This window comes from Monopterus albus, unplaced genomic scaffold (genome assembly GCF_001952655.1).
Source record: "Monopterus albus unplaced genomic scaffold, M_albus_1.0 scaffold102.1, whole genome shotgun sequence".
Taxonomy (NCBI): Eukaryota; Metazoa; Chordata; class Actinopteri; order Synbranchiformes; family Synbranchidae; genus Monopterus; species Monopterus albus.
Window position 1 is genome coordinate 399995 of NW_018127982.1, and position 16197 is coordinate 416191.

The window sequence follows — 16197 nt, forward strand, 5'->3', positions numbered from 1 at the left end:
TTTTGTAAATGCTGCTATGCTAACACTGATTGATATGCAAGGCTATAGCAATGGAACTAGTACTGTATTACAGTGACATGGTCATCACACGGGTCATATTGTTTGAATGGACATTTGAAAACAATACACTTCCTTAACTTGGGTTTTGGCTAACTGTGTAATGAATTTAAAAAAATGTTTGAGTAAGAAATAATGATTAAAGGGGTACTCCTGTGATTTTTTTTGTGTGTCAAAGTCTGTTGACAGGTGTTGGGACGTTCTACTGCATATGTGAAAACAAAGTTGCGTAAAAGCTTTTATTCCTCCAGAAGGAGCTACAGTATTGTTGAAAATAATAGCAGTACAATGTGACTAACCAGAATAATCCAGGTTTTTAGTATATTTTTTATTGCTACATGGCAAACAAGTTACCAGTAGGTGCAGTAGATTCTCAGAAAGCAAACAAGACCCAGCATTCATGATATGCACGCTCTTAAGGCTGTGCAATTGGGCAATTAGTTGAAAGGGGTGTGTTAAAAAAATAGCAGTGTGGCATTCAATCAGTGAGGTCATCAATTTTGTGAAATAACAGGTGTGAATCAGGTGGCCCCTATTTAAGGATGAAGCCAGCACTTGTTGAACATGCATTTGAAAGCCTGAGGAAAATGGGTCGTTCAAGACATTGTTCAGAAGAACAGCGTACTTTGATTAAAAAGTTGATTGGAGAGGGGAAAACCTATAAAGAGGTGCAAAAAATTATAGGCTGTTCAGCTAAAATGATCTCCAATGCCTTAAAATGGAGAGCAAAACCAGAGAGACGTGGAAGAAAACGGAAGACAACCATCAAAATGGATCGAAGAATAACCAGAATGGCAAAGGCCCAGCCAATGATCAGCTCCAGGATGATCAAAGACAGTCTGGAGTTACCTGTAAGTACTGTGACAGTTAGAAGACGTCTGTGTGAAGCTAATCTATTTTCAAGAATCCCCCGCAAAGTCCCTCTGTTAAAAAAAAGGCACGTGCAGAAGAGGTTACAATTTGCCAAAGAACAAATCAACTGGCCTAAAGAGAAATGGAGGAACATTTTGTGGACTGATGAGAGTAAAATTGTTCTTTTTGGGTCCAAGGGCTACAGACAGTTTGTGAGACGACCCCCAAACTCTGAATTCAAGCCACAGTACACAGTGAAGACAGTGAAGCATGGTGGTGCAAGCATCATGATATGGGCATGTTTCTCCTACTATGGTGTTGGGCCTATTTATCGCATACCAGGGATCATGGATCAGTTTGCATATGTCAAAATACTTGAAGAGGTCATGTTGCCTTATGCTGAAGAGGACATGCCCTTGAAATGGTTGTTTCAACAAGACAATGACCCCAAACACACTAGTAAACGAGCAAAGTCTTGGTTCCAAACCAACAAAATTAATGTTATGGAGTGGCCAGCCCAATCCCCGGACCTTAATCCAATCGAGAACTTGTGGGGTGATATCAAAAATGCTGTTTCTGAAGCAAAACCAAGAAATGTAAATGAATTGTGGAATGTTGTTAAAGAATCATGGAGTGTAATAACAGCTGAAAGGTGCCACAAGTTGGTTGACTCCATGCCACACAGATGTGAAGCAGTTATAAAAAACTGTGGTCATACAACTAAATATTAGTTTAGTGATTCACAGGATTGCTAAATCCTAGAAACAAAAACGTTTGTACAAAATAGTTTTGTGTTTGTACAGTCAACGGCAGACACTGCTATTTTTTTGAACACACCCCTTTCAACTAATTGCCCAATTGCACAGCCTTAAGAGCGTGCATATCATGAATGCTGGGTCTTGTTTGCTTTCTGAGAATCTACTGCACCTACTGGTAACTTGTTTGCCATGTAGCAATAAAAAATATACTAAAAACCTGGATTATTCTGGTTAGTCACATTGTACTGCTATTATTTTGAACAATACTGTATGTTGCATTACACACTTTACTCAAAATAGGGGAGTTCACTCCAGGCAGAAATTGCATAATGTTAAGCTACTCAGTGATATTTATAGTTATTTACTTTCTCAGGTATGAAGCAAAGTCAAATTGACTAACGTATGCAGTTGTACACACCTCTCTGGCCCAACATGTTTTTATAGATGCCGCACAGGTCTAAAGGAGACAGATATTTATCATCAAGATATATTAACTACAGCTGAGACAGTTCAGTATTAGAGTTTCTGGTCAGACCACAGTCAAAGGTCAGCCTCACATTAGAACAGTAGGCCAGACTCCACTTTTAAGAGATTCCCTTTTAAACTGCACTGTGAGCTCACTTTGCAGGCAAGTCTGTCAGGTTTCTTCAGTTAAAGGGAGTTTTTCCTCCCCACAGTCTCCAAGTGCTTGCTCAAGGGGGATTTGTTCAGTTATCTATAATAAAAATAGTAAGGTCTAGACCTTACTTTATAAAGTGTTCTGAGATCGCTTTTGTCGTGATTTGGCACCATACAAATAAAACAGAATTGAATCCTAGCTACTTCCAGATAATATAGGTTTCCAAAATGTAAAACCCTTAGAATATTTCCAGCCATTTCCTTACCTCAGATATAATGGGCATTTCTTCACATTACACAGCATTGCTGTAGCCATGTTTTGCTTCCATAATTCCCCTGCTCACAACAAACAAAAACCATAGGCTTTGTCAAGTTTCACATCTTGAGTTGATATCATAGGTATTGCTCTAAACAGGTGACCACAGCTGTTCGTGTGTGAACATAAAGCACCACGGAGTAAACACATTCCAAAGACTCTCTCACAGGTCTCTGTTAAAGGTGCATCATTTTTAGTACCATGACTTTTATTCACAAGTCATGATTTATTTATACAGTCAGGACAAAATACTCTTATTCTTTGGATTTTATGTTGATGAATGTGTTGGTTACCATCATTGCTAATGCTCATTAGACTGTTCTCCTTCATTAACATCCAGGGTAAACACTTTTGTTTGCCAGGAAAGAGTTCCCAGACACTGGGTGTTAAAAAAAGAGTGGTTCAACAAGCTCAAGCTTTTTGGCTTTCGTTTGAGATCGATATAGGAACTTGATTTACGATAAAGCTGGGCTAACTGTGTCCATGCAGCTCAGTGTTTAATGTACAGGAAGGAGAATGATACCATTAGCTCATCGTACTCTCATAAAAAGAGCAAATATGAGCTTTTCAAACTTTTTCTAGCTACTCTCAAGAACAATATATTAGTCTAGAACAACAAACAGAAAAACCTTCAACAGAAATACTGACAGATATTGTTCATGACACTTCTGCACATTTAGTACCTTTGCTTCTTCCTTTGCTTCTGCCTCACCCTGGCAATGACGAAGGCCAGGATCAGTAGCCCAATGAGGACACCCAACACACTCAGGGTCAGTGGTACACTTAATGACCCATTGACCGTGTTCTGGCAGAAATCGCCCCCGTAGCCCAGCTGACAGTTACACACCAGATCAGCACCGCCACCTAGGGGAACCACACAGGTACCTCGGCTATTGCACTGAGTCTCTCCACAGGTCAGCACTCTTGGTTGAGAAGAAGCAAAAGGGCTGGACATTGTAGAGATGGAGGAAGGAGACACTGGGCTATATTAAGGGAATGGAAGGAGAACAGGAGAAGAAATAGATGTGTGGAATAACAAGACACACTCTAAAACAGAACCTGTAAAACATGGCTAAGAGATAACAAAGCCTTTTCTGTAGGATGTGATGGCTCAAATATTTGTTCTTAGGTCAGGTTCATGTCTGCATATGAGTCTTTTAAACCAGTTTAGCTTTAAACAAGTGTCAGTTAATTTAAGCTTGGTTACAAACAGTAACATTAACTGTTGACTGAACAAAGCAATATTTGCTTCAGTGTCAAATTCTTGTGATTATTTCTGCACTGCAATATCAAGTTTTTCCTTTGTTAAAGTAAATGAACACATAAATGTTACAACCATTGTGCTCTTCCAGCTTGGCTGTGGCTGAATTCTCGCTCTGTGCAGCCAGCTGCCCTACTGTTTTACATTGTCTAGGCCTGGTTGGACAGCTTTGGTTGAAAGGGATTCTAATGGAGCAATGAAAAGGAGCATTTTAGCTAAAGAACAGAGCCAATCAGATCTTTTAGCACAGACCAATGTTTTTTTGAGAATGTATTTACTCACTCTGCAGTGATTGCAATCATGTACATTTCATCACTATCTTTCCACTTTTTTATGTCTGCAAATTATTACATTGTGCACAATACTAACATCCTAACATTTGTTCTGCCTTCAATTTCCTGAAAGACTTGTTAGCATTACATGTTTTGTGCACAAAAAGAATATGATAAACATATTTATTTGATACAAATTTATTTGATACTTATGCAGGTAAACAACAAGAAAAAGACATACAAGATATTGTGTATAGGTAGGGCAGCTTAAGAGTTGATGTATTTTTACCGCTTATCTACAGATCTGTGAGATGCTTGCTGTGTGATGGCCTGCCCTCAAACATATTTTACCTCTAACTCATCAGACAAACAAAGGCTAACAGTGTAACTGCAGGCACAGTTTGACAGACTGCACATGTTGACAAAATGCCATTTATTCATTTATTTTCCAGTAATGTTTTTCACTGTTCTAAAAACACCAGTTGTAGCTTTTTCATCAGCAGCCACAACATACACAGGGACTAACTCAGGACATTTTATAAAATCAACAGGATGGCTGACATAGCCTGAACCAGGGCTGCTAATCATCAGCTTACAACTCCTATTAAACAAACACCAAACTTGTCCAAAATGAATGTATGCTAAAGGCTTAGACAGTATTTATACATATACTGTATTACATAGTCTGTGGTGAAAGGGCACAGTATGACAAAGTTAATAAAACACTGAACAAAACAAAGCAAATGTTGAACAGTGATATACACCTTTACTAATGCACTGATTGCACAAAATGATATTTTATTAGCAGTATTTATAAAATGAAACTAGTCTTCAATCGTTTAAATGCTTTAAGACTCAACACATAAATGAAACCAAGCATTACATTACATTCAGAGGTGTTCCTAATATTCTGGCCCTCCTATATATGCAGCTGGGAAAGACAAAAACAGACACACCTCTAAATGTATACATTTATGACAATTTCACCAAAAACTGAAACATGCTTCATCAACACAGATGTTTAGAGAGAAGTATTGCATAGAGTTGCATACAATTGTACAAGTGTACCTAATAAAGTGGCCAGTGAGTGTATTAGGGTGAGGAAAAGCCACTGAGGAGACTTAAGAGAAAAGCTGAGCCATTATTCAAAGCTCTACAACAGTGCAGGTTAACTGATAGCAACACAGAAGGTTTGTGTTGCTCACTGGCTTCAGGGCAGGCATATAGTGAAAGAGAGAGATACAACAAAATCAAAACACGACAAAATGAGAGCTAAACACTCACCGAAACAGTCCTGGTGTCCTAAAATTAAGGCTGTGATTGTTCAGTTTTTTGTTGTAGCGCTGTCTGTGCGCCTGTGCTAAAGGTCCCGGGTCCTTTAAAGCACTTTAAAGTTTTCGGTTAGTGGATCTGCAACAAAAGAAGGGAAGAGGAACATAGGTGTGATCTCTTAGTACCTGCCTGTTTTTCTCCATGAACACACACACAATTACTTCCTTCTCCTCCTCCCTCTAACTCTAAATAGGCTGAGTCATCAGCACTTTGTTCACACCAGATATATCTGACAGTGACAGTGCCACTTTTAATCAGGAGAGTGCAAGTTAATGAAAGACTTCAGTTAATCTCTGACTCATAAAACTCAATTTTCTGGTCAAAGTAAAATTCATTTGTGTGGCACTTTTCAGACAGTGGTCCATGGGCCGTCAAAAAATACATAAAATAGAATGGGACAGAAAATGAAAGATTAAGAAAGATGTGTATAAAGGTTGCATATGGCATTAATTTGATCATATATGCCTCATCTTTCCTGAAAACTGGACGCTTATTATAAACATATGTTCACACACAAGTAGGTGTGTTTACCAGAGGAATTGCAAATGTTTGAACAAGACTCAGCTGGCAAGACCCAACAAGACTGACAGTCTAACATTCAGCAGTCCATATGCCTACTGTGCAACTGTGAGAAAATATATATTTGTGCTTTATTATTCAGGCAAATTTTACAAAAACTGATTTTATGCAACTTGACAAGTTTTGCCATGTTTATAAATATTACAAAGAAAATACTTTAACATTTCCAGTAACCATATCCAAATCAGCTTTGTAAGGAGTTTGATTCTATTACAGTAAAATATGACTTATGTGCATAGCCAACTCTACCTCCATTTACAGTATTGTTGAGTTGATTTATTCTTTCAAACATGCAAAACAGAACAAATGACAACAACACACACATAGTTACACATACCCAACCAATGCTAATCCAAAATCAGTTTGCTTACACCTATTACATGTTTGAATGGAGTAGGAAGAAGTCAGACTTATCCAGTCCTACCCCATAACATCATCTTATACAAAAAATTTCATGCATCATTGGCTGCAAGCAGTATCTCTACATAGGTAATTGCCTTCTTCACCAACAAGTAATACACAGAACATTAAAACAGAGTGTTTCCTTAATGCCTTCTCGAATAAATCTTATTCTTGCATATATCTTGAATGACACATACATTTATATTTATATTTAAACTCCTCAATTCTAGTACTATTTTTCATGTCCACACTTAAATTATTCCATAATTTGACCCCACTTATAGAAATACAAAATCTTTTTTTGGTTGTACGTATAGCATGAACTTTTAGATTTAAGTGACCCCTTAAGTTATATCCTCCTTCCCTTTCATCAAATAACTTTTGGATTCCACCAGGTAATAAGTCGTTCCTGGCTTTATACATAAACACAGCAGTCTTATATTCCACTAAATCAAAGAATTTTAACAATTTAGACTGTATGAAAGCTACATTGGTGTGATCCCTATACCCCATCTTATGCACAACTCTTATCGCTCTCTTCTGTAATATGTACAATGGTTGAAGTGAACTTTTGTGTTTCCCCAGTTTTCAATGCCATACTCCAAATATGGCAAAATCAATGAAGAATACAAAATGCAAAGTGCTTTCACGTCCAGCATATATCTAACCCTTGCCAATATCAATATATTTTTAGCGAGGTCATCAATTTTGTGAAATAACAGGTGTGAATCAGGTGGCCCCTATTTAAGGATGAAGCCAGCACTTGTTGAACATGCATTTGAAAGCCTGAGGAAAATGGGTCGTTCAAGACATTGTTCAGAAGAACAGCGTACTTTGATTAAAAAGTTGATTGGAGAGGGGAAAACCTATAAAGAGGTGCAAAAAATTATAGGCTGTTCAGCTAAAATGATCTCCAATGCCTTAAAATGGAGAGCAAAACCAGAGAGACGTGGAAGAAAACGGAAGACAACCATCAAAATGGATCGAAGAATAACCAGAATGGCAAAGGCCCAGCCAATGATCAGCTCCAGGATGATCAAAGACAGTCTGGAGTTACCTGTAAGTACTGTGACAGTTAGAAGACGTCTGTGTGAAGCTAATCTATTTTCAAGAATCCCCCGCAAAGTCCCTCTGTTAAAAAAAAGGCACGTGCAGAAGAGGTTACAATTTGCCAAAGAACAAATCAACTGGCCTAAAGAGAAATGGAGGAACATTTTGTGGACTGATGAGAGTAAAATTGTTCTTTTTGGGTCCAAGGGCTACAGACAGTTTGTGAGACGACCCCCAAACTCTGAATTCAAGCCACAGTACACAGTGAAGACAGTGAAGCATGGTGGTGCAAGCATCATGATATGGGCATGTTTCTCCTACTATGGTGTTGGGCCTATTTATCGCATACCAGGGATCATGGATCAGTTTGCATATGTCAAAATACTTGAAGAGGTCATGTTGCCTTATGCTGAAGAGGACATGCCCTTGAAATGGTTGTTTCAACAAGACAATGACCCCAAACACACTAGTAAACGAGCAAAGTCTTGGTTCCAAACCAACAAAATTAATGTTATGGAGTGGCCAGCCCAATCCCCGGACCTTAATCCAATCGAGAACTTGTGGGGTGATATCAAAAATGCTGTTTCTGAAGCAAAACCAAGAAATGTAAATGAATTGTGGAATGTTGTTAAAGAATCATGGAGTGGAATAACAGCTGAAAGGTGCCACAAGTTGGTTGACTCCATGCCACACAGATGTGAAGCAGTTATAAAAAACTGTGGTCATACAACTAAATATTAGTTTAGTGATTCACAGGATTGCTAAATCCTAGAAACAAAAACGTTTGTACAAAATAGTTTTGTGTTTGTACAGTCAACGGCAGACACTGCTATTTTTTTGAACACACCCCTTTCAACTAATTGCCCAATTGCACAGCCTTAAGAGCGTGCATATCATGAATGCTGGGTCTTGTTTGCTTTCTGAGAATCTACTGCACCTACTGGTAACTTGTTTGCCATGTAGCAATAAAAAATATACTAAAAACCTGGATTATTCTGGTTAGTCACATTGTACTGCTATTATTTTGAACAATACTGTATGTTGCATTACACACTTTACTCAAAATAGGGGAGTTCACTCCAGGCAGAAATTGCATAATGTTAAGCTACTCAGTGATATTTATAGTTATTTACTTTCTCAGGTATGAAGCAAAGTCAAATTGACTAACGTATGCAGTTGTACACACCTCTCTGGCCCAACATGTTTTTATAGATGCCGCACAGGTCTAAAGGAGACAGATATTTATCATCAAGATATATTAACTACAGCTGAGACAGTTCAGTATTAGAGTTTCTGATCAGACCACAGTCAAAGGTCAGCCTCACATTAGAACAGTAGGCCAGACTCCACTTTTAAGAGATTCCCTTTTAAACTGCACTGTGAGCTCACTTTGCAGGCAAGTCTGTCAGGTTTCTTCAGTTAAAGGGAGTTTTTCCTCCCCACAGTCTCCAAGTGCTTTCTCAAGGGGGATTTGTTCAGTTGTTCTCTATAATAATAATAAAAATAATAGTAAGGTCTAGACCTTACTTTATAAAGTGTTCTGAGATCGCTTTTGTCGTGATTTGGCACCATACAAATAAAACAGAATTGAATCCTAGCTACTTCCAGATAATATACATTTCCAAAATGTAAAACCCTTAGAATGTTTCCAGCCATTTCCTTACCTCAGATATAACGGGCATTTCTTCACATTACACAGCATTGCTGTAGCCATGTTTTGCTTCCATAATTCCCCTGCTCACAACAAACAAAAACCATAGGCTTTGTCAAGTTTCACATCTTGAGTTGATATCATAGGTATTGCTCTAAACAGGTGACCACAGCTGTTCGTGTGTGAACATAAAGCACCACGGAGTAAACACATTCCAAAGACTCTCTCACAGGTCTCTGTTAAAGGTGCATCATTTTTAGTACCATGACTTTTATTCACAAGTCATGATTTATTTATACAGTCAGGACAAAATACTCTTATTCTTTGGATTTTATGTTGATGAATGTGTTGGTTACCATCATTGCTAATGCTCATTAGACTGTTCTCCTTCATTAACATCCAGGGTAAACACTTTTGTTTGCCAGGAAAGAGTTCCCAGACACTGGGTGTTAAAAAAAGAGTGGTTCAACAAGCTCAAGCTTTTTGGCTTTCGTTTGAGATCGATATAGGAACTTGATTTACGATAAAGCTGGGCTAACTGTGTCCATGCAGCTCAGTGTTTAATGTACAGGAAGGAGAATGATACCATTAGCCTCATCCCACTCATAAAGAAAGCAAATAAGCTTTTCAAACTTTTTCTAGTTATTCTCAAGAATATACTGCAACACAGCCAATGCTATGAATACAAACCTACTGTGCAAGTTAGCAGGGCTACCCAGTGTATTAAAGTGATCTGGAAAAGTCAGAAAATCTGTCCTCAAGTGAGAGCAGCAGTTTGTGACCAACCTCAATGTTTTTTGTTTTTTTTAAAAACAGAAAAACACCACATCCGAGCCTGGCTTTTGGTTAATCTTGCATCATGTTTATTACAAAAACTTAGTGGCTGTTGAAATACACTCCACTCTGAGTTATCATGAAACAAGCCAAACATATTAGCAAATGTAGGGGTCTATTCAAGCTATAGTGATGTTAATGCAAGTGGGGTGCTCGTCACATCTGCTGGAGACTCCAGCTCCTGAGGAAGAGAGAAAAGAAATCTCTTAATATCAACAACTGAAAATGAACTGAAACCATGTGTACTTAAAGGCAAAACAGAGGCCCATCTGAAAATATACGTGAAAAGATGTAGAACTCTTGAGACGTGTGACAGTTCAAGACACCATTGATTACTTCATAAATTTGTATCAAACATTCACTAATAATCAAAAACATTCACACTAAATACTGTTTAGCTTACAACTGATAACATATTGCTCACATATTTCAGGAGTCAAATTAACCACCTCCACCTGGCTTAGTAGGCAAGTCAGTCAATGTTTCATACTCTAAAAATACCTGCTCATTTATGCAAATAATTTAGACACAGCGAGGCTTCACCTCAGAGTCTGAATCACTGTGTCCCTCTGGCAGGCCCATGTTGCCCATCAGTGTTTCCTTATCTCCGGACCGGTTTCTGATCAACTCCCAGGCTCGGCTGTTAAAACAAAGTTACAGAAACCAAATATGCATTTTGTTTTGTAGCACAAAATTGTTCTGAAGTGGTGTAGATGTCCAAGAGTACCCAACTCCAACCAAACACTTTAGCAACTGACTTCTTAGTTTGATGCCACTGACTTGCAAGTGTGAATTAGTGAAATCAGCTGCTAACAGTATCTGGCTGGACGCATCTCTGGCCACCTCACACTTAACTCTTCATTACAGTCAATACCTTTTAGCAAAAATGAAAGCAGCACCCATCAAAACAGCAAGGAGGCATAAGACACCCAGGATGGCAACCACGTGACTTTCTCCATGCTCCGTCTCTTGACAGAACTCTCCTTTGTACCCAGCCACACAATGGCAGTGAATGACTTCATTTTCTGTGATGCAGTGGCCATGACCATTGCAGTGTTGGAGATCACAAGGTGTAGAGTCTTTTTTAATTGAAAGACCAGAGTTCTCTTCAGCCTTTGGGTGAGGAGTGGAGGAAAACTGGCGAGGGAAGCCTTCACTGGCTTTGGTCCCAAAAGAGGCCAAGTTTGTCTTTGAACCTGAAGAACAGGTCAAATCATTATTATACACCTGGAAATTAAGAACACTTCATTCAAATGTACCTGCGTACCCCCAGTAAACAAATTTCAAGTTCCTGAAAACAGACGACTTAATGCCACTTCTCAATTTCTTCCTCATTTGGCAGAAGACTCACATTCCTGTTCATCTGACTGGTCTAGACAGTCCACATGCCCGTCACAGAATTTGCTGCTGCTAATGCACTTGCTTCCATCAAAGCAGGAATCTTTCCCAGCAGGGCAGGCAGGCAGATGGACACAGGAAGTGGCATTGACTTTGTAAAAACCCCGCCCACATACACATGTCCGCCCTTGGGGATACGGAAGACACAGATGGGGACATCCGCCGTTGTTGTTGGAGCAGCTGTTGGTTTCTGAAGGAAATGTTCAAAATGTAGTTTTAGAATCATAAAATCAATGTCTCAGTTCATGCTTTCCCGTACAGATTTGACAGATGTTTAAAAACAAAGCTAAAATTCAGTGCCGTTCCTAATAAAGTGAAATGTAATCAGTTTAGAGTCTGTGTAGTGAAAAAATCCATACCATGGACTTCCAGTGGTTTTTAGAAACTAAATTTTAATTTGTATTTGCATAGTTTAACAGTTTATCAAAGCACTAAAGCTTTTTGAATTTTTATACTTTTAGCGTGTGCAACAGGTCAAGTAAAAAAAGTGTGCATGTTGGCACTCTCTTCATTATTGCCCTTTCCCAGTGCAGCACACAGCTCTCTCAAAGCTGGTCAAGCCCCATTCCCCCACCGGGTATCTCATCACTGCCATCTAGTCAACTCAAACAGAACCAGTGATTTAGTCTGCCACACTGACTTGCTGTGCTTCTGGGTGCTGAAAGCCTGGTGGCAGGCATTATAATCCAGGGCAGGAGTTAATATGCAGCATTGCAAAGAGTCACTTTCAAAATTTTACCAGCCAAACAATTTGTTTTTAGTCTAGAAGAATATGCACATAACAGTTGCAGCAAACCAGCTGAGAGTAAAACAATTAATGCTACTATTTAAACATTGCATTACATCCTGCTATTCCTTTTGATTGAGCCAGCATCTCTGGAAGAGCCTCCCTCAAAGCAAACACTCTGCCATTGCAAAGAAACAAGATCCTAACAAATCCAGTTGATTAAACTTCAGTTTTAAAATGAACCAAAAGTTTAGGAACTACCTCTGAAGTGAAGCAGGATTTAGCCCAAACCAATTTCAGAAACCTTTGTTCAAATTGCATACGAGCTTGAAACCTACAAACTGGGCTCCCTGTTCTATACCTGGAGAAACCAGCCATGTTTTTGCCATTAGTCATTCTGTCAGTATCTTTTTGCACTTCGATTCAAAGGGTTCTGCTCTTTCTTTATACTAAATATCTCACTTGTGGTTTCATCAGTTTGTGTCACTGATACCTCTGTCACTCTCTTCAGACTCGTTGCATTTCCATTCTGTCTGGAACCATGTCACCTGCCCTCTAATTGCCACGATCGAGTACCCCCTGGTGGACTCTGTTGGCATCACATGTCTGCAAATCTTAGTATACATTAGAGACTGACTTTTTGCCAGACTAAAATTGCTTGCTACAGGTTTAAAAGTCATCCCTGCATATTTCTTTATACTTGTTTACCATTTACATGCCTGAAAGCTGTTGCCTTCCCAACTACATTTTTTCCATTGCAGTTGCTTAACTGACTACCTGCTCCTCTGACTTGACGGACCATGTAACTGTACTTAATCATCCTGCTGTGTCAGCCGGTCTCCATTTGGGCCATGCTTCCCATGCCAGAACCCGGCAAGTATGTTTTGTTTATAAAATAAAAAAAAAAAAAGGGGGGGGGGGGTTTTTCAGTTAAAACTGTTTTTTTGTGTTTTGCAAGATTTGCTGTACATGTTTACTTTGACATTTGTTATGAAGGCCCCAAACCATCTCAAGGTGGTTGATACACTTGTTGCTTTAAAGCAAAATCATGCCCGATTAATCTGGCATTTAATTAGGATTTGTTTGTGCATTTTATTTTATTTAACATTTCACATTTTATTGCTATACTGATTTCATGTCTAACATTTAAGGCACTTTGCTGACATGTTGAGACACACACACACACACACAACCTACCAGACGGGATGTCATTAATCCATCCTTTGACTTCCACAACACTGGTTTTTGTCTCAAACCACAGTTGTTTAGGCTGGAGACCATCGCCAAACCACAGTTTAGTTACATCTACAGGAGGTTGGACATAACCACAATAAACATTTTGACCCCCCCAAAAAAGTTACTACTGCAGCTACTGGATTGGATGGTAGTAACATCCTGTATTTACAGAGCAAAATAAAGATTTTAAACAAAGAAAATCCATCCTTACCTTTGTCCAGGGTGACCCAGAGGAACATTTTTTCAATATATGTGAAGGAGACAAGCAGACCTGGCCCCGTTTTGTACTGCTTGTAACCTGATCCATCCACTCCAATCGAGTTGATGACTCCTTCACCTAGCAAGAAAGTAATTAGACCGGTGCACATCAACAGGCAGAAACAAGACAGCAAAGCTTGTTTATATGGAGATCAACTCCTCACTTGTGTCGGCCCAGCAGATGACAGTTCCTTCATTTAACAAGGCCAACGAGGTGGGGCTGCTAGATTTCCTCCAAAGCACCGCTTTGTTACGGCCATCCATCCAAGCGCAGCTCACTTCTGTCTGGCTCTTCCCACCTGCCATGACTATTGCTGTGTAGCAAAGTAAACCTGAAGGGGGGTGCAATGCAATGGATGTGGTGCCCTAAACCAAAAAAAAAAAAAAAAGTCTTATTTAAAAATAGGCCATGGCAGATACAGTAAATGTCATAGCACAAAATTAAGTTATGAAGCATTTGCAAGTTCAGGGCAATTGAAAGGAGCTGCTTTATTTGTGAGCTGGTACATGCAAAAATGCCCCGACTTATTTTAATGTTCCTGCATAGCTTACATCAAGACCAGTATAATATCAGGGTTGTCGACAGAAGTGGTAAGAAACTGCAGCTCAGGGTTGAGATAAGTTGTAGTCAGGGTTGCAGTAAAGGGAGTTTTATGTAGAGAGGAAGGAGCCATGGAAACATGGATGAGCAGAAAACAATTGGCCCAATCAAGCCTACTTCACCTTCAGGGACCCCTGCAGCAGTAAGGTGGTGTAGCCATCATGATGGGAGGTCACATGGAGATCAGGTCTCTGAGTGCTGCTCCAGTAGAGGTTGGAAGTCACCCAGTCAACTGCCAAAGCCGTGACTGAATCATCCTTGTCGGGCAGAAACTTTGCACAATTAAAATTTCACCAGATAATGACATTATATACTGCAGAACCACTGGCCTGAAAGTGTAATGAATTATCTGAAAGTGTACTTTTTCCAAGACTTTTTAATCAATATTGCAATAACCAACCTTCCACTTAAAAACTTAAATTATATTTTTTAGCTGATCAATTTAAGAACTGGTGCAGGTCTGAATGAGCAGAGCAAAACATTAAGTTTGCAATTATTAAAAACCACCTGGAATTATGAATGTCCTAAAAACCGCAAACATTTGAAAGGTCTTAAATGGCATTTTCTATGATTTAATAACTGGCCATTTACTTTGAAAGGTTAAATATTATACCTACCTTTAGTTGCAAGATTTTCCCAACAGGTGTCAGTCCCTGTCTTGACCTGGGGTTGCCCAGTTTCAGTACATTCACAGATCCTTGTCCTGCATCAGCAACATAAAGATAAAGCTCCTGGATGGACACATCCAGTGCCGTGGCCTCAGTTACTCCAGGAAGGGCTAAAGCTCGGTTGATTGGCATTTTCTTCAAGGCAACACCATCTTCATGCATGGAGCGCAAGTAAATCTACAAGTAGCAGGATTGCAGAGTAATAAGAGGAAGCAAGAGTGAGAGACAAATGGAGATAAAAGCACAAGTGTTTTAATTAAATAGATTAAAGCAGAATGTGATTTCTCATTTTTGTTTCTTAGATGTCTTGGCATCAACACTACAACACACCTGATATACTGTTGTATGAGACAAGAGCAGGATGGAAGTCGACTCCGTAGGCAGAGAGCAGGTGAGTTTGTCCTCAGAAAGTAGCAACCCCTTTGGACAGCGACAAACTGCTGTAAGCTCCTTCCCCACAGAAGCTCCTGATGTTCCCAGTGCCCCAGACCTAGCCCTCACCGCAGGGGCCAGGAGGCAGAGATGGGAGCAGTGTAGCTTGTCACAGGGGTTGGATATGGCCGGTTGGGAAAGGGGATGCATCAGCTGGAGAGAGAAAAAACATGGAGATCAAGGTTCATAGCTGTGAATTCCCGTAGTATGTTTTTTAAAAACAGAAAGACTACTCATTTTAGCAGTAAGTGGAAAATGTTTTCCTGAAACCTAGAAATTTCAAATCCTATGCCACTTTAAGTGATTCAACTCTGGAATGATTCAACACTATTAGAAGGTAAAGACTCACTTTCAGTCCAAATGGTTGTCCTGGTCTCTTGACAAGAACCTTCTGATCTTTCCCAGTGTTCTTATCGGCTGAACGGATGGTTCTTCTCTTGGTGTCAGACCAGAAGACTCTGTCATTGAAGACCACTACAGAGAAAGGGCTTGGTGTTTCAACTAATTGAAGGATCTAGTGAGAGAAGGGCATGGCCATTTCATAAGAACGGAGAACGGCTGAAATACAAGCTGTACTCACATCTGAAATATCACTAAACAATGAGAATCCCACATGCTTTGAGGTTCATCATTAATACATTTTACCTTGACATTATCGCCATCCAGAGAGGCTGAGCCAATGCAGCGCAGCTTCTCGTCTGCCCAGTATATCCGGTTGTCCAAGAGGTCACAGGCCAAACTGACAGGCCAGCTCAGACCTCGGCTCACCACCATCTTTCTCTTTGAACCATCCATCCCAGACCGCTCAATTTGAGGGCGGCTGCCAATCTCAGACCAAAACATCAACCTGTAAATATTGTACAATATGCATAGTTTTATATTAAGTTGGGAGTAA

At 39.5% G+C, this 16197-nt stretch overlaps 1 protein-coding gene across 1 annotated transcript in view; it reads right to left on the reverse strand.

The window, feature by feature from the left end:
• Nucleotides 1-9988: 9988 nt before the first annotated feature.
• Nucleotides 9989-16197, reverse strand: part of LOC109965615 (low-density lipoprotein receptor-related protein 2-like) — a gene marked incomplete at its 5' end in the record, with an annotated part of 20439 nt that continues 14230 nt past the window's right edge. Inside the window, 12 exons of the mRNA XM_020609775.1 lie at nt 9989-10163; nt 10526-10622; nt 10857-11178; nt 11334-11570; nt 13305-13412; nt 13555-13680; nt 13766-13967; nt 14325-14459; nt 14820-15047; nt 15201-15455; nt 15652-15816; nt 15948-16197. Coding sequence (XP_020465431.1) covers nt 10107-10163; nt 10526-10622; nt 10857-11178; nt 11334-11570; nt 13305-13412; nt 13555-13680; nt 13766-13967; nt 14325-14459; nt 14820-15047; nt 15201-15455; nt 15652-15816; nt 15948-16197 — 2182 coding nt within the window. The remainder of the gene's footprint in view (nt 10164-10525; nt 10623-10856; nt 11179-11333; nt 11571-13304; nt 13413-13554; nt 13681-13765; nt 13968-14324; nt 14460-14819; nt 15048-15200; nt 15456-15651; nt 15817-15947) is intronic.